The sequence below is a fragment of the Pithys albifrons genome, chromosome 28, assembly GCF_047495875.1.
Source record: "Pithys albifrons albifrons isolate INPA30051 chromosome 28, PitAlb_v1, whole genome shotgun sequence".
Classification (NCBI taxonomy): Eukaryota; Metazoa; Chordata; class Aves; order Passeriformes; family Thamnophilidae; genus Pithys; species Pithys albifrons.
In genome coordinates this window covers 4,727,265-4,753,163 of record NC_092485.1, presented here as the reverse complement: position 1 = coordinate 4,753,163, position 25,899 = coordinate 4,727,265, and the positions used below count along the sequence as shown (strand labels likewise).

General features: G+C 53.3%; 1 protein-coding gene across 5 annotated transcripts; it reads right to left on the bottom strand.

The window, feature by feature from the left end:
• Window positions 1–1,223: 1,223 nt before the first annotated feature.
• SLC41A1 (solute carrier family 41 member 1) lies at window positions 1,224–19,737 on the bottom strand. Of its 5 annotated transcripts, none has more exons than XM_071578801.1 (11): window positions 19,713–19,737; window positions 17,148–18,347; window positions 12,160–12,267; window positions 8,531–8,602; window positions 7,913–8,057; window positions 7,670–7,816; window positions 6,705–6,852; window positions 6,542–6,621; window positions 5,624–5,758; window positions 4,694–4,842; window positions 1,224–3,673 (listed from the first exon to the last, which is right to left on the bottom strand). In XM_071578801.1, the coding sequence occupies exons 2-11, from the start codon at window positions 17,511–17,513 to the stop codon at window positions 3,488–3,490; spliced, it is 1,536 nt and encodes a 511-aa protein (XP_071434902.1). In that variant the 5' UTR covers window positions 17,514–18,347; window positions 19,713–19,737; the 3' UTR covers window positions 1,224–3,487. The 5 variants fall into 5 exon arrangements, with proteins under 5 accessions (XP_071434902.1, XP_071434900.1, XP_071434901.1 ...); XM_071578799.1 differs by lacking the exon at window positions 19,713–19,737 and adding an exon at window positions 19,062–19,128; XM_071578800.1 differs by lacking the exon at window positions 19,713–19,737 and adding an exon at window positions 19,028–19,115.
• Between the last annotated feature and the right edge of the window lie 6,162 nt (window positions 19,738–25,899).

The following is a 25,899-nucleotide window of genomic DNA, read 5'->3' as shown; positions in this document are numbered from 1 at the left end:
CCTGTGGACCCCCTGCACCCCTAGATCCAGACCTGTGCATCCTCTGCACCCCCAGATCCAGCTCTCTGCAGCCCTGGACCCAGCCCTGTGCATCCTCTGCACCCCCAGTCCCCTGCACCCCCAGATCCAACTCTCTGCACCCCCAGACCCAGCCCTGTGCATCCCTCCACCCCCAGATCCAGCTCTCTGCACCCCCAGACCCAGCCCTGTGCATCCCTCCACCCCCAGATCCAGCTCTCTGCAACCCCAGATCCAACTCTGCACCCCCAGATCCAACTCTCTGCACCCCCAGACCCAGCTCTGTGCATCCCTCCACCCCCAGATCCAGCTCTCTGCACCCCCAGATCCAACTCTGCACCCCCAGATCCAACTCTCTGCACCCCCAGACCCAGCTCTGTGCATCCCTCCACCCCCAGATCCAGCTCTCTGCAACCCCAGATCCAACTCTGTACCCCCAGATCCAACTCTCTGCACCCCCAGATCCAGCTCTCTGTACCCCCAGACCCAGGCCTGTGCATCCTGTGCCCCCCCAGTCCCCTGCACCCTCAGATCCCACTCTCTGCACCCCCAGATCCAGCCCTGTGCATCTCCTGCATCCCCAAGATCCCATCACATCCACAACCAGCCCCAGGAAAGGCCACCACAAGGCCCCCAGCCCAGACCAGGTTAAGGCAGGATCCCTGAGGATCACCCCAATATTCAGTGTGTGACACGGGCTGAGTGGCTGCTCCCCCATCTCTGGCACTGCCAGGGCTTTGTTTTGGGATTCTGCATCACGGTCCTTGTTGGAGGCAGAGCCCTGCAGGGAAACAGTCCCCAAGAGCACATCCCACAGCTGGGGAGGATGGGGGTCATTCCACAGCCACCAATTCCTGCAATTCCAGGGGCACCCCAAAGGTGCAGAACCCTTTTGTCACACAAACCTTACTCACCAGGCACAGGCAGAGGCCACGTGTGAGCAGCACTCGGGTTCTGTATCCAGAACAAACACCCAGATTCCTGCTGGGAGCCCCCCCTGAGCTCCCAGGACCTGACCAAGGCCAGGTCGAGGTAATCTGGCACTTACACTAATCCCAGTTTGCTTCATGCCCAGCAATTTATTTGATTTTCATAACTCTCCTGCCACTGGGTAACAAAAGAGCTTCAGAGTGAGCTAAAATAAGCTGCAAAACGTGAGAGGGACCTTTAACCAAGCAGAGGCACAAGGAGGAAACACCCCACAGTCCACATAAATAAATGTCATCTTTATTTAACCAAATATAATTTATCAGTTAAGTTGACATCTGTCAGTTATAGGAACTATAAATAATAAAGACAGTTCTTTTCCTTTAATAAAAGAATAGACCAGGATTTCCATCTGCAGGCAGCTGTAGTGTAGGCATGCATTTGAGTGCAACCAGTGGGAAGAGGTTTTTCCATCAATATTCCTCAGTTTTAAATTAGAATCTTCCCTGACCATTCCCCAAACACACCTTTAGACCATATACAGCATATGGACCCCCAGCCCAGCAGTTCCCACCCCCTCTTGGTCTCTGCACTGCACAGGAGACCAAGAGGGGCAGGTTTTTCCTGGTTTTTTTTGAGGAAATGAAGGGTGATGTGACACCTAAAAAACCAGGAGAGCTTCTCTATATATACATAAAAGCTGAAGTGTTAATGGAAGGAAGTTTTGTATCTATTCCTCAGCATCAGGCAGAGAAATCAGGTGAGCAGCAGAGAATACTCCAGAATTCTCCAGGCTGACAGCTCAGCACAGCAGCACTGGGGTTTGTTTCTGAGCACAGCTTTGGCCAAATGGTATCTGTGAGAACTCACCAGGGTGGAGAGGAGGGTCAGAGCTGCTCCCACACAGGACATGGTGCAGAGGAGAAAGGGAAACAAGCCTGATGTTGGATTAGCAAAGGAAAAAGGGGGAAATCATCTCAAAACTACGTCACCTGCCCTTCTGAGGGGCTGAGAGGAGCAGCCTGCACCCCACCTCTGCCTCCTGCACAGCATCGGCCCCAGGGAAGGGTTCCACAACTTCAGAGAGGGCCTGGAGCAGGCTGCTGCTTGGTTTGGTTTGGATACACCTGCTCCAGAACTCACTGATCCTGATCTTCCTTCCCAACAGGCTTAGCTCTAGAGTAAGGACAAACTGTGCACCCAGATCTTTGGGCTGGGACAGTCATCCCAGACTAACTTTGGTCTTGACTTGCCCACCAGGTGCATTAGCTCTGGTTTCTGGGAGAGGCAGGAACTGCCCCCAAGGAATTGCTCCTTGCCTGAAAAGCAAAGCTGTGCCCACTTAGGCAGGGCTTTGTCAAGCTCAGGTAGGTCTGGCAGTCCAGAGTAACAAAGAGGTCTCCCCACCTGGCCTTATTTCAGGTGAAGAGAAGCATTCCCAGCACCACAACTGGACTGTTTACCAGAAAGCCAAAGGGAGGTCACAGACAGTAGGTGAGTGTGAGAAATATGGAAATTAAGCCAAAGGAGGAACTGATGCCAGTCAAGGATGGTTGTGTTGTGCTGGGAGGAAAAGCACACAACCCCAAATCCAATCCTGAATTTTGGGAGCTGCACAACAGTAGGATGGGCAGTGCCCAGAGCAGGAGCAGCTCTGCAGAGCAGACACAGCCTCCATGGGATGGGCTGTTTTCCCCATCCTTGACAGATGCCTGTGAGGGACCGGATTTGTATATCACCAGATTGTTTAATTACTGTGTTGGATCAACCACCTTGAGTGTGTGTGTGTGTTGGGGGGCTCGTGGCCAGCCCTGCAGGCTCAGGGCTCACAAGAGACAGAACAAGCAGCCTGAGGTGCTGCTGGGTGGTTGGCAAAAGGGACACCAAACCTGCCAGCAGAGACCAGCCTGCTCATGGCTCCCGAGAGCAATCCCAAGATCCTTCACTTCCCTGTGGGCACACACAGGACTCTTCCTCACCATCTTCACCCCTCCCTCTCCCAGAGACTCACTCATCCTTTGGATGCTGGGCACAGGATGAAGCTTCAGAGAGCCAGCAGGAGGACAGCAGGGCAGAGAAGGCAGGAGATACCCTGTGCCCTCACCCATGAGGTTGTACTTTGCCAGAAGGTGGCAGTTCAGAAAAAAATAAACCTGAACTTGACCTCCAGGATTTAAAACGCTTATGAAGCGAAAAGCAGCCCTTCACCTGGAGTGAGTGGGGCAGGGTGGGCTCCTGGCGTGGTCTGAGGGATCAGGAACTGCACTGTAACCTTGGTTCAGCCATAGCTACTACGGAATTGCACTTGGTGATTGTCTCATTACACTTCTTATTTTCTCCTTCCTAAAACTAGATAAGATTTTCTGTACAAAGTCGGCTTGAAATATAAACCACGTAAAATTCCCATTGAAAATAATGAGAATCTGGTATTAAAGATGAAGTCTCAAGAGAGACAGCGAGGAAGCAAAGAAGAGTAGAGGTGGAGGAAAAGAAGCAACAAGAAATGAGGAGGAGGAGGGCTGTGGGAAGGGGAGAGGCAGAGCTAATCCCCCACATCGGAGTCCCGGTCCCCGATGAGCCAGAGGATGCGGAAGCTGAGGGCCAGGAGCCCTGTGCCAATGAGGTCCCCCAGCGCCGTCAAGTACGGGATGGAGAAGTTGTCGGGGTCGAGGTCCCTGCCCCACATCCAGTGCACCATCCAGTCAGCAATGTAGAGCAGGATAAGGACCTGGGAGGCAGGAAGGAAAGAGCCACGTCAGCCATGGATCCTGACCCTGCAGTCCCAGTGTTCATGGAGGGAGTGTCAGCTGGGGCAGCTCCAGCTGGGCAGGGCAGGCTCAGAGAAGCACAGAGGTCCCAAAGAATGGAGCTGGTGAGGGGTCAGAGCCACCTGCCCGAGTGCTGCAGTCCAGACATTTCATGCTGCTGCATCCCCAAAGCAACAAGTACAGTCCAAAGGAGCTGTCGAGTTTCAGTGGGTCCCTGAGCATCCAAACCCTCTGTGCACTGAACAGCCTCTGCCTGCCCTTCTTTATCTTGTCACCACCCAATTTAGGCTCAAAGGGAGAGATCATTGCCACCCTGCCACCAGAGGGTCTGAATTCTGCATCTCAGTTTTCAGATCTAGTCAGAACAAGTTTGAGGAGACACAGGGCAGAGATGGGACTCAAAGCACACAGGCTGCTCAGGCAGGGACAGCAACACCTGGCTTCCAGAAATAAAAGAGTAACTTTTGTTGGTTTTTTTTTAAATTAGTACTTAAAAGAGTAACTTTTCAGCCCAGCAACTGGAACTGCCACAGTGGGATGTTCTCCCCATCTGCTTCAGTGCAGCAAAAGGCTCGTGTTGGTACCTAAAGACAAGGAATCTCCAGGGGATCCTCTCAAGCCTTTGGTGTGGGACAAGGATCTGAAGTGCCACAGAACTGTTGCTCTGGTGTCTCTGGGGCTGGGAGAGTCTTGCTTAAGACAGGCAGAGCTCAGGACCCCAAGAGCCAGCACATGGTGGTCCCTCCAGTGCCACCTCTGGCTCCAGGGCTCCCAAGCTGCTCCCTCTGCAGAGCCCCTCGGAGTGCCCAGACCCACCAGAAGGAAATCCCAGCCTAAACTGAGCCTGCTGGGTGACAGCACCCTGCCCTCCCTCAGCTGTGGATGTCCCACTCAAGTGACTGAGCAGGTTCCCTCTGCAGTGACATGGCAGTGTCCCCTCACCCAGACTGAGGGCTCAGCCCCTGAGGGGCTCCACTCACCTGGAGCAGTGCAGCTGTCATGTAGAAGACGATGAAGATCAGGGTGAGTGTGGTGTGTCCACCCTGCATGGAGCTGATGGTGTAGAGGAAAACCAAGTGTCCAGGCACCACCAGGAAAAAGAGCACACGGGCAGAGCGGGAGTTCACATCTGTGAGGGGGCAAAGATGGACATCAGGCCTGAGACAGACCTGAACACACAACCCTGCAGCTCACCCAGGCTCTGGGGGACAAGGCAGCACAACCAGGGCCACATCAGAAGCAGGGGCCACCACACTGGACCCTACTCCCAGCACCCTGGACACTGACCCAACCACCACAATCCCCAAGGACTCTGCACCAAGGAGAGCTTAATTCTGTCCCCAGAGTAAAAGCTGGCTCAGAGCTGAGCTGCCAAAAGGATCATGGCCCACCTGTGATGCTACTCAGAACAGAGGTCTCAAGAATTTACCATGAACAGTGAATTTCCTTGGATTTCTGCCTGTACCTTGCTTAGTGATCAGTTTTCTAACAGATCATGACCACACTGGAGACCTCTCCCCTCTCCTTGCTCTTCAGGGCCAACCTTGGCACAGAAGGCCAGGACCCTGCAAGTGTCCCCTCTGAAAGTGTCCAAGGCCAGGCTGGACAGGGCTTGGAGCAACCTGGTCTAGAAAGATGAGCTTTAAGGTCCCTCCCAGCCCAAACCATTTGGGATTCTATGCCCCAGGCTGCAGGCTACGAAGCTCATCTATGAGGTTTGGAGAGTAACAACCTCTGCCCACTTTTTGCTGGAATGTGCTGGAATTTGGGCTGTGCTCTGCCCCACGACTGCCTCCCAACAGGCTTAAGCCACCATTCCATGTGACAGGGCTCCAGCCACAGCCACAGAGAGCCCAGCCAGCAACTGCAGCTGCCACAAGTCAACGCACTTCAACAGCTGCCTGAGGTACCTGAGCTGCAGAAAGTGCTGCAAGGGCTGGGGCACTTCCAGGGGGCCGCTTTGGAGCTCTCTCCAGGCATCCCACTCATGTGCAGGTAGGTGGAGATTCGGCTGGCCTGCACTGCCACCAGGTTGCCACCCACACCTGCAGGTCAGGAGAGAGAGAAGGTGATGGCTCAAACACTTTGAAGAGCTGTTTTCAACAAGCAGCAGATCTAGAATTGCCAGGTGCTGGGATAATGTAGGGCAGTCTGTTTTTGACCCAAATTCCACTGCTGCAGGATGTGAGGAGCTCAGACAAAGCACACTGTTCTGTGGCTTCCCTTCAGACCCCTCAGTAAAATAGATGCACTTCTACTAGTGCAGCTTGGGTTGGAAGAAACACGTGAAACAAAAATGATGAGTCAGACACCAAAACAGACACAGGAAGTTTAAAACTATTATTTTTCACATGAGGCATAATGAAACTGTGAAACTCACCAGCACAAGAGGCACTGGCTCAGAATTAACTCCATTTCTTGCAAAAAGTAATAAAAAAGGAGTTTCTCTGGTTAATTAGGCAGAAAGGAGATCAGAGCTTTATACCAGAAGCAATTGGATTTCCTGACTTTGAGGTCCAAATACAAATCTTTATGCTGCCAGGTGCCACAAGGCAAATATTTTGGAAGATGGGGAAGGAATCAGGAAATAAAGAAGTCCCTGGAAAAGTGTCTTTTAGGGAATACCCTCCTAGGCCAGACCCCCTTCAATGAAAGGCTGGCACTGGGGAGCCATGGTGCTGTAAACTTGAGTCAAACCACAGGGTCTCACTGGCATCCAAAAGGGAATCAGTGTCCTTAACCTGCTTGAAATGAGGTATGTGGGACAATTTACTGTTTGCCAAGAGCCCCCAAGAGCTGCAACACCAACCAGGGTGGAAAGGACTCACCATTGATCACTGGTGTGAAAACAGCCATCCCAGCAAAGTTTGGATCCGAGACCGTCCTGTCCAAGATCAACCCCCCAACGCTGCAGGGGGAAGATTGAAGAGGTCAGTGCTGGAAGAGTCCCCTGAGGTGAGTCTGCGTGTCTGGGGACAGGAACCCTCCCACCTGCTGATGGCCATGGCGATGACAACGGGCTCCCAGCTGGAACAAAGCACCTCCCAGGTCGCAGAATCCTTCCTGGCAATGAAGATCCAGATGGGCAGCAGGGCCAAGAACAAGGCACACACCAGGGCATTCACGTAGAATTTGCTCTCTGGGGGAGAAATAAGCAGAGATATCAAGGACACATCCCACTGCAGTGAGGCAGGTGCTGCTTCAGCCGAGCTCAGGGAGCCTGTCTACAGACTGGGAGTTGGGAATGCCAGGAAGGGCAGGGAAAGTGGGCCAGTGCAGCTTCAACTCTGCAGGATGTGGCCCTTCTTTCTCCTGGTGTACTTACAGAGGGGGGCCTACACAGGGGTGTCAGTACAACATCCCAGCTCACAGGACTGTGAGTACAACACACGGTTCTGCTTATCAAAAGATCCTAGTGAGGTCTCTCCCATTTCAGCTGCTCATTCCCACCTCCTGCTCCTGGGCAAGATCTCTCAGTGTTGCTTCACCTCTGGATGAACCTGGTTGAGTCACATCCCCTGTATTCCGGCCCCAGGGCAGGAAGGCGGAGGGGCAGGAGGAGGAAGTGGAGAGTCTACAGCTGCAGCCTTGCACTGAGGATCCCCAGCCGTGCTGACAGCACAGCAGGTGAAACCCAAACCTTCCTTCTCCCAGTGCTTCAGCCACAAACAAGCCCCTGGCACCTGGAATGGGGACAACCTCTCCTTTACCACTTCACCTGGTGAGAGGGAAGCGTGCAGGTCCCTGCCAAGGCTGTCTGCAGCTACAAGGCACTAAGGAGGTCCATTTCCTCCCCTTATCAGTCTGACTAGGTCTCACTAACTGAGGGAGCTGCAGACCAGGAATCCTACATATCCCAAGAACAGAAAGGGCAAAGGAAGAGGGCGAGATGAGTGGGAGAGGCAGCAGCACATGGAAGGAACAGGGAGAGACAAAGGCCCTTTGTTGCTCCTCACCCAGGTCCTTGTACAAGCCACAGCTGATTCCTGAAAGCAGAGCCAGGGTGACAAGATCCCCCAGGCTGGCAGCAATTGGGGTGGCCACGTTATCAGGATTGATCCCCATCTTCCTGGATCCAATGATGACCCCAATCATAATCATTCCTACAGCCGAAAAGAGGAGAAAAGCAGGATGAGGTCACAGGGAGCTGAGCATTTTAGGCAGGGGTGCAGGGAGGGTGCTCAGCAAGTGTCTCTCACCCAGAACAAGGGAAGCAACGAAGGCAGTGGCCACACTGCTGGCACAAAGCAGGACAGCGTGGTAGAGGCTGAAGTGCCCATCTGGGATCCATCCAAACACCACCGCTGCAATCGAGGCCAGGAAGCCAACCACGGTAGCCTGAACCTGAAATTGGAAACTGGAGGGTCACCAAGAGAGAAAATGGTCCCAGGCTGAGGGAAGTGGTTGCCCAGAGAAGCTGTGGCTGCCCCATCCCTGGGAGTGCCCAAGGCCAGGTTGAACAGGGCTTGGAGCAACCTGGGCTGGTGGGAGGTGTCCCTGCCCATGGCACAGGATGGAAGGAGAAGAGCTTTAAGGTCCCTTCCAACCCAGACCATTCCATGATTCTATTCTATGATTCTAAGAGGAAAGCACCACCCAGGTTTCCATGTCAGGTGGACTGGAATCCAGCAGGGAAACACCAAGTCTAACCTGTAGGGCAGACATGACTATGGGACAAAAAGGTGCCACTTGCCTCCCCATTAGACACAGAATATTGTCAATAGCAAACCCAGGCATTTAAACCTTCTACATTTGCCAGAGTTGGGCTTGCACCAGTTACCAATATTCCACTTCCTTTTTCTTTCCCTTTTTCTTACCAGCAGCAGAGCCATATTTCCTGTTATCATCTTCCAGAACTCTTTGGGTGTGTCCATTTGGCCAATATTTGCCTGTAAGAGGACATGAAACATCATTAAAGACTGACAGCACTTTGCACATGCTCACAGTCAAACTCCTGCCTTCCAGCTCTGCTGCCATCCAGCTGTTCCTTGTGCCAGGAACAGGAGAGGATGATGCCCTCAACTCCTCAGGTCTTATAGGAGAATAATTCACAGCAAAGGTGTGTGTTTGTGTGCAGGTGTGGGTGGACAGCTGGGGCACAGGCTGTGAGTGTCCCTTGGGCTGTACACCCTGGGTAACTACAGCACCTCTTCTAAAGGACACTCTGGTTTTATAGTCCCAGAAAGCAGTTCCCAGTTCCAACTTCAGCACCTTCTCCTTTCCAGCTGCAGGAATGGGCTGACTCTCCTTGAGCCAGACCTGCTGCAGAGGGGTTTGAGGGAGTGTGAAGGGGAACCAACATCAATCAAGTGTCTGATGGAAATGTTGCAAAAGCACCCAGATCTCTGTCCCTGTGCAGTCACACATTGTTGCCCATTTACTCACCAAATTCACCTCCTGCAGATCCAGCCAAGCCTGGCTCAGGCCCAGCTGGGTCACGCTGCCCCTCAGGTCAGCCAGGCAGGAGGGAAACAGGGTCCCAGGTCAGCTGTGTGCCCCTGCTCTGACAGCAGCGAGGCCAGAGCAGCATGTGGGCAGGGGGAGCTGGCATCAAAACCTCCTGTTTCGGTTAAAAGCTGAGTAAACAAGGCCAGTGCCACGTGGGGATGGACTAGCACAGGGCACAGGGGTCACCTGGCACCGCTGCAGCTGCAGGAGATGCCAATCAGGATAACCAGGAGAGACGGGAAGTTGCTTTAATTCCCTGCAGTGGGATCCAAAATAGCCCAGCGGAGTCGCTGCAGTTGGTTGGACATGTAGAGCACAAGCTCTGCTTTCCCTACCACCTTCTGGGGCTTCACAGCACCACAGAGGGATGGATAAGCAGAGTGTATAAGCTTATATCCAACTTGTATTATTAGAGGATGAAGAGGAAGCAAGAGAGAGGCTCAAACAGAAGTGGTAAATGCACACTGGAGCTGTTGGCTGAGAGCACCAAACTCAAACTTCAGCACAACAATGCAGCAGCAATTTCCTCCTCTCAGGTTTCCTTGCTGGTCTCCAGCAAAGAAAAACAAGAAAACAGAGTCAGTGATCAACTAATCCCTCTGCTCTCCTTGCTGCATGTGCCTGAGAGCTGGCAGCTCAATTCAACCAGCACTGAGATGCCTCCACCTCTGGAGTGAACTATTCTGGGCAGTTCAGTGGAGAGGAGGAAGGAATGGGGGAAAACCAACAAAAAGTTCACTGGAGTGGCACATCCAGCACAGGAATTTGAGCTTCATATGAAGCCTGACCTTAAAATTCCAGCCACAGGGCAATTAGGTTGGGATTAACCTAACCCAGCTGTAGACACTGCCAACAGGATTTAAATCCTTTAACTAATGGGAGAGTTTTGCTTCTTAATTGTGAAAGGAATTTCTGAGGTGCCTTAATGCAGCACTAATTAGAAACCCACAGCCTGAGAAACCACCCTGGGCTGCTTTCCTGTGGAGAGAGCACGGGATCCACAGTGGGAAGCTCCAGGCAGAGGGAAGGTCCCTCCACACACCTGCATGTGGGACCCCACAGTGAGGGATGAAGAGGGAAGGGGGAAAAAGGAAAGGCCAAAGGATTGTCCTATCCCACCTTGCACAGACACCAGGAGGGTGGACTTGATGAGCTTGGAGGCCTTTTACAGCCTGTGATTCCATGATTTTAAGGAGGCAGAGTGCAGAGCTCTGGGATCCATGTGGAGGGCAGGCAGGGCAAAGGGAAGCAGAGGCCAAAGCTTGGTTGTTGGGCCACAAGGCTGATGCCACGAGGCACCAGAAGACCAGGCAGGTGGGTGGTCTCTGTGCTGGTGTCCTCGTGACTCTCCTGCAGCCACCAGGGCAGATGGGGCAAAGTTTTGCATTCCTGACTTTCTGCAGTCTCAGTTCTCTGCCAGGCCAGCCCCAGCACTGCTCTGTGCCAGCCCCAGGATGAAGGAGGATGCACAAGTGCCACATTCCACCCTTGTCCCAGGACAGCCAAGCACTCCCCTGACCAGCCCATGCTCAGAAGTGCAAGCTGGCCAAGGCCAAGAGGGAGAAGAGTCTGTGTCTGGGGCAGCAAGGATCCTGTCATGATCCAAACAATAGAGAGGGACTAAAACAAAGGGATTTGTTTCCCAGAATGAAGGGGCAAACAAAGCTCAGCCTCTGTCCCTGCAAGCCCTGGCACTGGAGCACAGCTGGGCCAGGGGCAGTGTGGAGCCTCCTAGCAGCTTTGTCCTCTCCACAATGCCTGGGGAGAGGAGCCCAGCACTGAAGGGAAGCAGCCACAGCCCAGCTTTTGCCAGGCAGTGCTGGCACAGCCATTCCCAGGGCAGCTCAGGGCCCTGCTCCTTCAGGGAACAAAGGGCAAGGGCTGGATCCAAGGAGGAGGTGACCCCCATGGTCAGCAGGAATCACCACAGAGCACTGAGGAGCAAAAAGTCACAGCTGGAATCTCCCCATTGCTCAAGAGAGAAGAAGAGAGGACCTGGGAGAGCAGAGATCTGTTCAACTCTGCTGTGCTTTCTCCCACAGCAAGCAGGAGGGAAGGCTGAGAGGAAGGGAACATGCCAAGGAGGAGGGGGCTGCTGCCACCCAGGCAGACAGCTCTGCATCCCTACATCTCAGTGAGCACTTCCCAGGCAGCTCTCTCGAGCCAAGGCATATCAGCTCCTTTGCACTGTCAAAGCCAAGGCCAGGCTGGCAGCTGAAGGGCTCTCTCCTCAGCAACTCACAGCACAGAGGAGTCAAAAGCTTGGCAGCAGGCACTAACACCTTCTGGATGTAAAATTCCAAGCTCCCATCATGGGGAGCACAGGAACATCAGGCAGTCACTCGCTGTCATGCTCAAGCAGAAGATGCCTTGCTGCAGGAAGGAGTGTTATTGTCCCTGTCAGGAGAGGATGTTGGTCTCTCTCCAGCAGCTCCACAGACAGAAGTGCTGTGTTGTAGGAACGTTTAAACACAAAGCAATTCATTTACAGCTGGACTAACACAGTGCTCTGAGGAGCTCACAGAGCCTGCCCCATCCCTCACAAGGAGCTCAGTGTTCCACAGGAATCCAACTGAATTGGAGCAAGAGATCTCCATCACTTCAAGAGCCTGTCAATCCCTCTGCAACCTCTCAGTGCAAGGTCCCCTCTGCTTTAGCCTTGGCTGTACACTCCTCTCCAGGCTCTCTCCTCCCCAGCCCTCCCTCCTCACCCTGGCTGCTTCCAGCCTGCTCTGATGACATTCCTGCACTTCCTCATGGCAAACCCTGGATCCAAGCACTCCAAAGCCAGCTCAGCCTCCAGGCCCCCAGCACAGGGCAGTGAACTGTCAGCAGAGCTTAAGGGCCATTAAACCTTCAAATCCAATCAGTCCAGCGGGATGAAAACACCTTCCCAGCACGCTGAACTCCAGGCTCTGGTGTCTGTGGTCAGTGCCACAGAGATCTCTCCTCCCCAGGCCGGTTTCCCGCTCCCTCCCTCAGCTCCCTGGATACTCACAGCCGTGGACAGGCGGGATGCCAGAGTCATCTCCAGGTTCCCCTTCAGGCCCAGCAGTGCAGGTACTAAGATAAACAAATTAGTCACGTTTTTGAAGACGTCCCAGTGCTGCAAGATTAAAACACAGACACACCATTAAATCTAATCATGGCTGATACAAACCCTTGCTCTGGTCTGATGTCACTTCCTCATCACCTCTGACACCTGGCACTGCCCTGAGCAGCCATCCCAGTCCCCTTCCTGCTGCCACACTTGGAATTTTGCAGCAATTTTACAGTGTTTGACATTTGTGTAGCAGTGACCACGTGTTCCTGTTGAGCTCAAAAACCAGCTCTGAGCTGGCAATTTTCAGTGAAAAATCCCCCAAAGATTCACCACTGACAAAATGTTTATGCACAGAGAGGCCAAAACAGGGAAAGAGGAAGAGAGTTTGCCCAGTATTTGCAATTTTTGGCAGAGTCTGAAGTTTGGTCAGTCTCAGCTGAGAGCCACTCCTGCATGTGTGTCTTACAAACACATTTTGGAGCAAAGCATTGCTGCTCCCTGATCCAAAAACCAGCCCACTGTGGCCACCTGTCCCTGCTACCTCACCTGGCACCCACATCACAGGTATTTCCTAACTCCTCTGGCTCTGCAGTCAAGTCACCTCCCCTGGGATGAGGGAGGGAGGCAGCCATGGTTATTTAGTTAAAAACAAAGGGTAATTGCAGGGTAAGCAGCCTTACAGAAGAGCAGCTGGCTTCCAGGAAAACACAAAACCACTCCAAAAAACCTCATAACCGCATTAAAAAATCTCCTCAAACCTCACTGCCCGTCCTGTATCGTCATGGGTGTTTTGCAAGAAGGGCCTGTGTCCAAAATAACTCCTGCTTCCCACACTGCCTGGCTCCACACTCTTTAAAGGACACTGAGCAGGGCTGCAATGGCCCTCCCAGCAGCTGGGGCTGTGCTGGGCATGTTCAACATCACAGCTCTGCAGCTTTACCTGTAAATGTGACCTGCAAAAGTCACCTGGGAGAGGCTCTCAGTGCTTTCCTTGGCAGTGTCAGACTGCCAGGCTCACCAGGGACATGGACTTCTTTCTAGGACAAGGAAGACTGTCAGCCAACACCTTACAGCAAATACAAGTAACTACCTGTGTGACTAATACCTTCCTGTGGGGAAGGATTTCAGTTATTTTTGTTTATTTTTCCACTGAACCAACAAGTTCCAGTTTCCTGGTAGGTCCTTTGCAATGCCACATTCAAGCTGCACTCACTTGAGAGAACATTGGAGAGAAAACTGTGATCACAGGAGGCAGGAGGAGCTTGAGATGAATGAGCTGGGACTATTTTTCCTCAAAGGGCTGAGCAGGGCAGGGGAGAACAGTGTGAAACACCAGCCAGCAGAGCCTCACTCAGGCTGTGCTTCCTTTAAGACACATCCAGGCGAGCCAGGCTCTCCCCAGTCTATTTTTAGGCAGTCACTGGGATTATTTTGCTGTGTGTTGTACGGGTGAATCCTTTGCTACAACTTCCCTCAGCAGCATCCAGAACTCCCTCAGTGAACACCACGCTCCCACTTCCCAGCAGGACGAGCTGGGTGTCACCAGAACCACTTAATTAAGGGAACATTGTCATTAGTCACACCATGAGCTGGAGTGCTGGTTTCCTGGCTCCAGAGTTTCACAGAGGCAGGACCAGGCAAGAGCCAGCACCAGATCAAACCCTCCCTCACCCTGTCCCAGCCCTCGCTTTGTGAATTAACCTTTAAGGGGAGGCTGCACTGCAAACTGGTGCCAGGAGCAGCTGTAACTGGAGGCTGCTAAAGCAGCTCCCTGAGCAAGGCAGGGCTGCTCCTGGAGAAGGAATAAAAGCCATCTTTGGGGAAGAGAAACAGGGAGATTTCTGGATTTCTGCAGACCTCAGCAGCTTGCTCACTGCAAAGAGCAGGACCCATGGGCTCCTGCCAGCTTTATTAATATTAAGATGTTCTACAACACTGGGCTATGGGCATTTTGTACAGCTCCAAGACCTCCGTGGCTCCTGCAGGGAACAAAGATCCCTGTGGAGATCTTTGTGCCCACCACGGGGCTCCATGGGGAGAACCAGAGCCAGGCTGTTTGGGCAAGACAAAAAATGGGAAAGAGAAGAGGAAATAAGAATTTAAGATCAGGATGTCGAGCTGTTAAAACCCCTTTCTGCCTGTAACAGCCCCTCTGAGGAGCACAGGAATAGCCTGTTTTCAGGGAAGCAAACACAGCATGCAGGATCCTCCAGGATCATCCTGTCTGCTCAGCAAAGGGGAACTGGGCAGTGAGGGGGCTCTGGCTGCCCTCCAGCAGGGCTGTGGGAGGGAATTACAGGCCCCTCACCTCCAGCACCCCCTCCCTGCCCTCTGCAGAGGGGGAGCACAGGGACTATAATATACATAAATAATACATATGCATATAATATATACAGTCTGGGTTTCATTTATTTCAGCTTTATTTTCTACTAAGCCACAGCCCCTTTGAACACAAATCCACCCAGACACAGCAGATCCTGGTTTCTTCCATGCAGTACTGGAGGGATAAGACCAGACCCTGGCCTGGCCTGGCAGAAGTTCTGGAAGAAACATCAACCCCCAGGTGCTGTTTTGCAGCTCCCTCCTGTCTGGCTGCCTTTTGGAAGCTCTGCACCTGCAGACAGATATTCCCAGGGGAACAGCTGTCCCTCAGCTGTGCCATTTCAGCCCTGGGAGTGAACTCAGGGCTCACAGGCCAGAAGAAGAGCTGGTTTCACTCACATCACAGCAGGGTGGTGATTCAAAGCTCAAGGGAAGGGCTGCTGCAGGTCAGAGCTAAGACTGCCTTGGTGCAGCTGCTTCTCCCAGCACTCTCCATCCAAAATGGCAAGGAATGGGCAGCCCTAACAGGAATCCAGGGCTGGCAGTCCCTGACACCCACCCTGGAGGGATGGTAACACCAGAGGGGGTCAAGCAGGGGAAAGGAGCAGACTCTCTCATCCGTACAAAATCCTGTCCATCCAAAGAACCTCCAGGGAGCAGACAAGTCTGGAAAACAAAAACTGGGCTCTGCTGGGAAAGGGGACTGTGCCAACAGTCCTGTACTGTACACACAAACCAGCTGGTGCACTCACATGTACCTGGCCCCGAGTCTCTCCACTCCCAAAAGGAGCAGAGGCAAATCCTCCTCCTGAGAGGCACATTCCCAGGGACACGTTAATGGGACAGCATGGCCAAAGGCCAGGCCTGCTTGTTTTCACAGTGGGGAGACCAATTACAGCTGGCTGATTAGTCCAGTTATCCAAAACAGAGGACATGGAGTGTATGGAGCCCCCCAGGCAGCACCAACCAGGGCTGCATCCAAAGCAACAGGACTCCAGTGACCCACTCCACATGCTGCCTCCTTTCATCCAAGGCTCTGAGCCTTTGGAAGCCAGTTATCAGGATCAGCTCCCCAGGCCAAGCCCACACGCTTCCCATCCCCCTTTCCCACCCTGTGATGCCTCATCTAATTCCAAGGCTAAAGGGAGCTACAGTTGTTGGCAGGAAAAGCTGCACAGCCACACGCTGAGCTGCTGTGGGACACAGGAATTACGAAGCTTTGTTTCTAATGGCCATTAAAAAAAGGCAGGAGAACACGGGGCTCAGCCCCTGCCCGCTCCTTCCTGGCCAGAGGGGCTGCTCCTTCTCCAGGAAAAACTTTAGGTTGGGTTCAAATCCCTGACTCTGGGGATCTTCCAGAAGAGCCAAGCATGAGTTTACAGACATTGCAAAGAGAAACATGGGTTTTAAGAAAATGATTCTGCTGAATCTCTCCCTCCCAGATTAATATAGCACATCCAGCCTTTCCTGTTTTGAGTCACTTCACAGCTCTCTCCACAGCCAGCAGCAGGGGATGACCAGAGTGCAAAGGCACGCAGGGAAACTGCTGTTACGGGCAGGACAGCACACGGAGTGTCAGCCTGACCACCCACACACCCAAAAACACCCTCTGACCTACCCTGGCACAGGGCTGGGAGAGGATGACCCACACTGCCAGCAACACACAGGACTGACACTCAAGCCTTTCTCTGCCAACACGCAAGGGCTTGTTTATCTCACTTGAGCAAACAGAGGAACTTCAAGCAGAGCATTTTTGGTTGACCACAGCTCCAAAATGGCTGACTCCCCCATCCAAAGAGTTTCATAAACCTCCACTGCACAGATGAGCGAGTTCTGTGCCTCAGCCACCGCTCTGGGCTAGGCACCAGACAGCTCTGCCCAGCCTGCCTTTCAGGGAGAGGGGAAGAGGTGAAGCAGCTCATCTGCTGCCAGACATACATGCTTGGAAAACACCTTAGATACCAGTGCAGGAGCCACAGCTTCCAGAGGCACTATTCCCACATAAAAATACAGCCAGGCTGTCAGGTTCCCACAGCATCACCTGCCAGTGTACCACAATGGTTTTCATCCAGAGTAATGGCTGGCCTTTCCTAAGGATCACCTCCACACATCTCTCAGGAGGAACCACTCCTTTAGCCCTCCCACCCCTGGCCACTTCCAGGAGCACAAGGAGGTGGTGAAGGGGCCACTTGGCCTTCAGGCTTCAGAATGAGCCCACACACAGGTGTGTAGCACACCAAACAGCCAAGATGGAAAAGGGACACAAGTGGAACTAGTGACTGGGGCTGGGATGTCACCAGCACCATCAGGAAAGGGCTTTATTTCAAGCTGTGATGCAGAGTAGTTTCAGGTCCTTCGCTGTGCCAGCTGTGATCTCCTCCTCAGAGCCACAGCTGTGCAGGGGTGCCCTCAGCCTCTCCTTCTCTCATTCCACACATCACTGAGGTCTCCCCATCTCCCACTACCCAGCCAGCACATGAGGGAACTGGTCTCCTTCCCTCCCCATTGCCATCTGCAGAACTGGCCTTGGCATTCCAGTCCCTCCCGGCTTGGGATAAAACCCTGGTCCACAGAGACAGGATTCAGAGCCCAGTGCCATGCCAGGGAAGCATCAATCCTACCTGCACAATGTCCAGCACCATTCCAGCAGCAACTGTCCCAAAGCCTGCCAGGAGGAACGGGAAGAGGACTTGCAACCCAATGGAAAAGGAGGTTTCCTTGAGGGGCGAGGCTGGCTCAGGGCTCTGGTTTGTGCTGGTGTCATCACTTTCATTGCTCTGGCTGCCGTTTTCCAGCAGGGCATCGTCTTCTCGCACCCCTTTAGCATTGGCACGGGACTCCAACACCACTGCTTGCACTTCACTGCCATCAGGCCCCAGGAAAGCCGAGGGCTCCACCAGCTGCCCCCGGTCCGGGCTGCTGAGATGGTCCACAGGCACAGCCCCGTTGGCCTGGTGGGTCTCCTTCTGCTCAGGCTTGGAAGACATGCTGCTCAGAGGCTCCCCTGACCCTTGGCTTGGTGGGCCTACAGCCAGCAGCTGTTCCACGAGGGATCTTCTGTCAGGAGCTTACACAAACGGCCTTTCCAGCATCGAGGAGCGACCTCTCCCACCCCTGCTCGCCTGCCTTGGAGTGCAGAGCCTGCTCCTGCAGCAGAGATCCCCATCAAGCAAAGTCCAGGAATGGGGGGCACCAACCACTGAGCGAGCAGGACCTGGGAATGGCAGCCAGACCCCTCTGGTTCTCCTCCTCTCCAGTGCTGAGTGGAACAGCGGCTGCCAAGGCAGGAGCCAAGTGTTCCTTCTTTGATGTGTGACACTTCAGAGCATCTCTTTGCAGGTTTTCTCCCAGCAGCACAGCTGCTGTGATGGAGCAGCCAAGGCAGGGGGAAAACCAGATGAAATAAGGAACACTGAACAACACAGAAGCTTAAATGGATAATGAAGCACAGGACTGGCTTTTAGAGATGCTCCCATCCAGAAAAGCTCTTCTTGCTACCAGGGTTTTCTCACTTTCTCCAGTGGCACTGTCCCCCTGCAGAATTCCAGTCTGAGGGCTCCTGTGGGTTTTTTGCTCTGTTTCAGCCTGGTTTGTGCTCTCTGCCAAAACAGCCAGCAACTCCAGCAAGCTCCAAGTGTCACTGCCGTCCTCCTCTCCTAGAAGAATTTCTCACCCAACAACACGAGGCAATGAGAGCTCTTATTTAGAGCAACAGCAGGTCCTCAGTTAAGGTCACTCACTGGGCAGGGAGGCTGCAGGGTGGGCTCTGGCATTCGGGTGGCCCTGGATTCAACGCGGCTTTCCAGAAGCCCGTCTTTCACCTGGAACACAGGGAGGAAAACAGACATTCCGCTGGGTTCCAGGCAGCGCAGCAGCTCCTTCATGCCCCTCCAACGCCCTGCTGAAGGCTCAGCCTCCACTGTACCCCGGACCATCCCTCGGCTCTTCTTCCCCTCCGAGGGGCTGTGTCAGGGGCTGCAAAGCCAGAGGGACGCTCCGGCCGGGACTGTTCCCCCGCGGCGGTGCCGCAGCGCCCGCAGAGTCGCGGGACGGGCGGGGATCGCTGCCCGAGCGGAGCGGGGCTGGCCCGGCGGGTCCCCGCGCTGCGGCACCGTCTGTGCCTGCGGAGCTGCCGCGGTGCCGCCGCTCCCTCAGCGCTCCCTCACGGCTCCCTCACAGAGTCCTCAAGGCTCCCCTCACGGCTCCTCTCACGGTTCCCTCACCCCCCTCACTATTCCCCTCACAGCTCCCCCTCCGCTCCTTCACCACCCTCACCGATCCCCTCACAGATCCCTCAGCACCCTCACTGTTCCCCTCACTGCTCCCCTCACGGCTCTCTCATGGTTCCATCACCGATCCCCTCACGGCTCCCTCTCGGTCCCCTCACCGATCCGCTCACCGATCGGTCTCTGCTCCCCTCTCGGTCCCCTCACCGATCGGTCTCTGCTCCCCTCTCGGTCCCCTCACCGATCGGTCTCTGCTCCCCTCTCGGTCCCCTCACCGATCCGTCTCTGCTCCCCTCTCGGTCCCCTCACCGATCGGTCTCTGCTCCCCTCTCGGTCCCCTCTCTCCCGCAGCGCTCCCCGGGCCGCTCTCCCCGCTCTGCCGGGCCGGGCCGCGCGCGCCGCCCTGACATCACCGCCCGCCAATGGCGGCCCTGCCCAGCGCGCCGCGCCGCGCGCCCATTGGCTACGAGCCGTGACGTCGCAAAAGACACCGCCCCTCAATGTGAGCAGTGGGCGGGGCCGCCGAAAGACCACGCCCCTTTTCGCCACGCGGGGCGTGGCCTGAGGTCCAGTGGTGGTGAGTCCGTGGGGTGATCAGGGTGGTGTGTGGGGTCGGTCCGTCTGTCTGTCCGTCCCTCCATCTATCCCTCCCTCCATCCCTCCATCTATCCCTCCATCCATCCCTCCATCCTTCCCTCCCTCTCTCCATCCATCCATCCATCCCCTTATCCATCTATCTGCTATCCCCTCATCCATCCACCCATCCCGCTATCCTGCCTTCCATCCCGTTGTCCTGCCATCCATCCTGCCATCCCACCATCCACCCATCCTGCTATCCCACCACCCCTCCTCATATCCCACCATCCCTCCCCCTATCCCGCCATCTCTCCCCTCTCTCCCACCATCCCTCTCCCTCTCCCACCACCCTTCTGCTCGCCCCAGGACTTTCCCTGTTCCCACCTGGGACACGGTGCTGGAAGCAAAGGTTCCCCTTGTCCTTCCTCCTCCTCCTCTGGAATCCCTCTGAGCTGTGCAGCTTCTGTTCTGCCTCCCTGGGGAGAGGGGACTCACAGGTCACGCCGTGTCCACTGGGGTGGCCACATCCCACCACAGGGATGCTTCTGTTATCCCCCCATCCCGGGACACGTGGCTGGAATCAGGCCCAGGAGCTCCAGCACTGGTGTTCTCGCCTCTGCCAGACTGATGGAGGGCAGAAAAAAATCAGGAACGTTGTCACCTACACACTTTGCTTCTGTTTACACCAAACTGCCCCACAACAAATACATAAAAAGCACAAACACTCCTGCCACAGAGGTCAGTTCCTCATTGCTCAGTAGAATTCTGTGTTCTTGAATGACACCAGCTCTTCTGATTCATGTTTTCATTTCCCTTTTTTTTTTTTTTCTGCATGAGTGGAACTTATGAGCAGTTGTTTTTTCCTTCCTGCCTTTCCTTTCCTCCCAGGAAACAGTCAGCAGCAAGTTATTACTCAGAGTGATGACGTGATCCCCAGCTCCAGGCCTTGGAGACAGGTCTTGGGCCAATGGGGGTGGTGGTGACACAACCACCCGTGGAGGGGGAGAGGGAGGGCAGCACAGGAACCACATTCCCCCTGGATACAGCGAGCCAAGTGTGGCTGGGGCTGGTGACTTCATTTCTTACAGAAACAAAGGCAGTGGTGGGCAATGGCAGCAGGGGATCCACTGTGATCTGGAGCTGTGGGCTCTGCTGCTTCTTTTCTGGCTGTTCTCATTAAAGGTTGAGCAAGGAGAGGTTTTTCCCTGAAATATTTGTTGTTTTGGAAGAAGGTTACTGGAACACATGGAGCAGAGCAGGATAACTAATTACAGAAAGCAGCACAAAGGTGGTTCTGATGAGGGACTTCTTACATGGGCAGAGGGACAGGACAAGGAGTGGTGGTTTTACAGTGCCAGAGGGCAGGGATAGGTGGGATATTGGGAAGGAATTGTTCCCTGGGAGGGTGGGCAGGCCCTGGCACAGGTGTCCAGAGAAGCTGTGGCTGCCCCAGCCCTGAGAGTGTCCCAGGCCAGGCTGGACAGGGCTTGGAGCAACCTGGGATAGTTGGAAGGTGTCCCTGCCCATGGCAGGTGGAACCAGATGATGTTTAAATTCCCTTCTAAGCCAAACCATCCTGGAATTCTGTGATTTCAAGGGCTGAGGAGCCTCTAGAGTCATTTAACTTATTCTCAGGACCTCCTGCTATGACACCAGCAAAGACCTCAAGGAAAACTTGAGACATACAGAGACATGTCTTGACACTCAGGCTGGGATTGGAGCTCCAAATCCTGCCCCCATTCCCAGCCTCTGTTCTCCTTCATCCAAATAAACCTGGGCAAGGCTCTCCTTCCACCTGCATCTTTCCTTCCTGACTCGGAAGCTCCGTATCTCTCCCGGAACAACCATTCTTGCCTCACCTCCCCACAAACAAGGCCCACCAAAATGTGACCTTGTTGACCACCAGCCCAGCTGCAGGCTCAGGAAGTGGAAGTGTGGAGACAAAAGCTGCCTGAGACAAGAACACAGAAATAGATAAAATCCCCACCAGTGCAGAGATCAGAGAGGCAGAGGATGAAAGGGCAGGAAATGGGTTTCCCATTGCAGGGAGCAGGTACCAAAGGCAACAAAGTGTTTGGAAAGGGAAGGGTTTACCACTGTTGGGTCATGGAATGTTGTGTCCATGTGTTTTACAGCAGCCACATGACTTTGGCACTATCAAAGTGTCCAGCTCTGGGCCAGCACTCAGTAGGGTGTGTAGGGTGATTCCCCCTTTCACAGAATCCAGCAAAATAAAAGGGTTTGGCCAAAGGCATTCCAAAAAATCCACCTAATCCAGAGCTGGCAGTGCCCTGAGAGGTGCCTTTGCTCCTGTTCCAGCTCCACCACTCTGTGTCTCAGATGTAAATGGAGTCCCAGCTGCCTTTGACCAAGGATCCTGAAGGAACTGAGTTCCTAATTACTCGTAAACAAGAATCCCAACAGGCAAACTCAAAGTCTGAACAGGTTATGGATCACAACTCACCCTTCAGATGTCAGTCCAGAGCAGAAGCAGCTCATGAGGGCAGACAAGGCCAGAGGGTGGCCCTGATCTGGGGGAAGAAATGCAGATCCTGGAAGTTCCATTTTGTCAGACTGGAAGCAAACCAACCCATCACCATCCCTTTTTTCCAGGGCCCACATTCCCAGTGCTCCCAGCTGTGTTCCTGTGTCACCCCCGTGCTGTGACAAACAGGGGCCAGCCCAGGCAGGTCCCTCCCGTGGGATTTGGCCACGTGAGAGCTCCTGGCAAAGAGGAGCTGAAAGGTCCTGGTTTCCTGAGCTCCACAAGGCCAGTGGTTCCGGTGAGATAGCAGGGAATGGACACCTGTCGTGGGCACACTGAGGATGTGCCTCATTGTTTGGTTTTGTTCCAGGTATGAGCTGTGAGTTCATTTATATTCACAAATTAGGCTGAAGGAAACATCCCACAAAGCTGCTCAGAGCAGAGACTGGTATTAAAAAAGTATAAATTAAAGTCATCTCAACTTCCCTCTATTTCACAGAATAGCTGATTGGAAGGGATGTCTGGAGATCATCCAGATCCAGGTGGGTTTGGAATGTCTCCAGAGGGGGAGATTCCAGATTCCACACCCTCCCTGGGCAGCTGTTCCAGTGCTCTGCTACCTCCATGGAGAGAAGTTTCCCACTCCATGAACACCCTCTCACTTCCCAAAATCCCAAAGAGGACTTTGAATTAACTTGTCTACATGCACCCAGGCAGTTCTGTAGTACCAACATTTGAAAATCCAAGGGGAAGGATATTAGATATGCAATCCATTTGGAAGGATCAAAGTGCTCCAGGAAAAGTTACAATTATTCTTCCTGAGCACTTACACAGCTTGTCAAGGAAACTGAACTCAGACCTATGCTGAAGGTGGGCTAAGAAATCAGGAGAACTAGGAAGTTTAGAGGTAGTCTAGACATGCACATGCCAGATGGAGTGGCTGCAGTCCAGCCAAAATAATTAAAATCATGAAAAAATATTCAGGTTTTCTCCTGTGGGCTTTCTGGAGGAGTTCACATCCCTCACTCTGGCACTGGATCAGCCTGTGATGGAAAGGCACTGCTGCCTTCCTCTAATCATCCTCCCCACACAGAAAACAGGGAAACAACACACTGTAGGTGACAGAAAGCACACAGAGCCCCAGCACTGACAGCCACTGAGCAGAGGGGCCCTGCCCTGAGCCAGGAGGAGCTTTTTTGGGTCAAATATCTGACCTGCAGCCAGGCCCCTCCATGGGGTCACCTTCCTACTGCAACATCAGGCACAGTGTGCAGGTGATCTGAGTATTTGCAGGGCTACAATACATGGTGTTGGATTAAAAATATACATTAAAATGCACAAAGAGCACCCTGGGAAATGCCACATGATGCTTCTAAACCCACTGCCCAGGCCATGACCAGCTCCTGGGTGAACCCATCAGTGCCAAGGAGCGTTTTCCCTTTGTCCCCTGCCCCCTGCACTCACCACCCTCCCTCCCATGTGGTCATTTCCCTTCCTGCTGAGAACTGAGTGCAGCTTCCTCTGGGGCCCACCAGCAGAGCTCTGCAATGAGCTCAGGATCTGCCCTGAGCAGGGCAGGGCCTCCCTTCCCCACACACTGAGCTCTTTATCTCCACCACCCGCTGCCCCGGGAAGCAGGACCGGAACACCTGATGTCACACAGCCTGCCCTGAGCTGCTCAGCTGAGCAAAACAACCCCCTGGGCAGCACTTTGCACCACTCCAGGCCTTGCCATGGGCTCTGAGGGGTTGGTGTGCAACCAGCAGTGCTGTGCAGAGACCTCACAGGTCACAGCAGTGCAGCTTCTTTAAAGGGTTGTTGCAGGAGCTTGAATTTGGGGACTAAGAGAACAAACACACCTGTAAAAGTTTCAAAGCACCAGCAAGTGGATGAGGATGGAACACAGTGGAAGGAATCCATGCAGGGATCAGCCTGGCAGCAGCCTGAAGACCACTGAGAAGCACAGAATTAAGGGTCACAGGCTGAGCTACAGGTGAGGAATTCTCCTGTGGAACAGCAAAGGAGACTGCAGGTTGTGGCTGAGCAGCCTCCAGATCCCTCAGTGCATGTCTTGATCTACAGCACTGGGAAGGGGAGGTTTTTCACAGCACCTGCTTGAGAAAATGGATTTCACCAGCTCCATGGAATATCCAACAAAATGGCAAAGGAGGAGACAAGAATGGAAGTGTCAAATGCAAGGCTGGAGGAAACAACTTTGTAAACACCTTGTTCCTGATTCTCCTCCAGCTCTGCCTGAACTCCACTTGGGACTGAAAATAAACCAAGCCCTGTTGAACAGGCCAGCAACAGAGCTTTCTTTAGAAAATGCAGGTGTGGAATGTGACCTTTTCTCCATCATGTAGCAGGCCCACATGCCCCCAGATCAGCTGGCCCACAGCAGGCTGGGATGGCTGGACAGCTGCAGATGAATTCCTTCGAGTTGTCACAAGAATGGCAGCTTCGTGGACTTGGGCAAAGCAGGAATAAAGGAAGTTGCTATGGATAGAACACAGAAAAATGTTAACACATTGGACTAAGAGTGTTCAATTTATATCCATTAGAGTGACACCCAGTTACCTGTTTTCAGAGCAGAAAATCAGGCTTTTCCCTCTCTGATGAGTCAGAGGTAATTGCTCTCCATGCTCAAAGCACAGTGACTCATTACAACAAAAAAAGAATAGCTCCAAGAGTTATTAATGTGTGTTTTCATGGAGTACTTGGCATCAGCAAGGAACTACTCACACCTTGCAAAGTTGTAGGTGGTCTTAGCAGGAAAGGCCAGCACCTCATCCATGCACCACTGTTTACATGGTGGCACCAGGATTCCCCACAGCACTCAGGGTAAGGGACATTCCCAGAGAAGAGTAAAATGGGGTGGAAAGAGCACTGGTTTGTCAGGAGAGGTGTGCAGACACCAAGCCATGCAGTGCCCCTTCAGAATCGTGCCAGATAAGCACAACATGGCAGCTAATGTGATAAAATAAAGAGGCTTAAGAACACAAAGGCAAAGCTGCTGCATGGAAACAAAAGCACAGAGTTATCAGAAGTGATTGGGAGAAATGGGCAGGGGTGGGGAATGTGGTTTTCCAGCACTGGGTCCTGCAGGGCACTGGAGTTCAGTGGGCTCAGGGTGAGCACAGCTCTGTTGAACACGCCCTTGGTGCAGAGGCACCACACGGGTTCAGCCCTGGCTGATGAGCAGCACTTAATGAGGCTCTGCAGAGAAATCTCATGGCACACATTTGCACAGGACCTGCCAAACCCAGCCCTGCCTCCCCAGCACTGTCTGCCCTTCACTTCTCCTTCTGCAGCAAAATGAACCTTCAGATGAAGGTCCTTTAAGGAAAAACCCTCACCAAAACCCAGAGGGGAGGGGTTTTGGTTGGGGATGGGAGATTACAGGATACAAAGGATGCTGTTTGTCTTCAGGACTCGTTTGCTGTTACAACAGGCAAATCCCCCTCCTTCCACACCACAACAGCACGACCCAGGTTAGGATTTTCACAACCTAAGACTCAGGACAGTCCTATTTTCCCATTTCTCCAGGCTGTGCAGGTCCCTCTGACTGGCAGCACAACCATCAGGGGCTAAACAATTCTGAGCCTGTCCTGCCACAGCCAAAGCAAAGGGTTTAGGCTCAGTTTTACAGAGATCTGCCAGTGAAAAAAACCCCAACAACAAACCCTCCCTCCCTCCACCTCCCACACCCGGGGCTGTATTTTATTCTGTGCTGTGCCCTGACACATCACTTTTGCTGTGGCTGCAACAGGAGTTTGCAAGAGGAATGACACCTTCACAAAAGAGCCACAGACACGTGGCTGAACAAATCACTGACGTTGGGGCACACAGACAAAGTGCAGCAAACCATAAAAGATGCAACTATTTACTGCCCAATAATGCCTGAACAGAGTTAGCTTGTTTTGTACAGAAAGGGGAGCAGCAGGGAGGGTGCAAAGATTAAAGCTGGCTGGAAAATCTGTGGGTTTGTTTTGATGGAAACTTTATGAATTGCTCTAGTGTAGAATCAGGTGTGGAAATGACTTCACTGCAATTATACAGTTACATAAAAAGACTAAGAAAAAAATC

What these genes read in the sequence shown, in the direction of transcription:
- SLC41A1 (XM_071578801.1), bottom strand. Translation starts at nt 17,513, where the DNA reads ATGTCTTCCAAGCCTGAGCAGAAGGAGACCCACCAGGCCAACGGGGCT. An exon ending in TTTCACACCAGTGATCAATG is followed by an intron (nt 5,759 to 6,541) that starts GTGAGTCCTTTC and finishes CCTGACCTGCAG; the next exon opens with GTGTGGGTGGCAACCTGGTG. An exon ending in CAGCACTTTCTGCAGCTCAG is followed by an intron (nt 4,843 to 5,623) that starts GTACCTCAGGCA and finishes GCCCCCTCACAG; the next exon opens with ATGTGAACTCCCGCTCTGCC.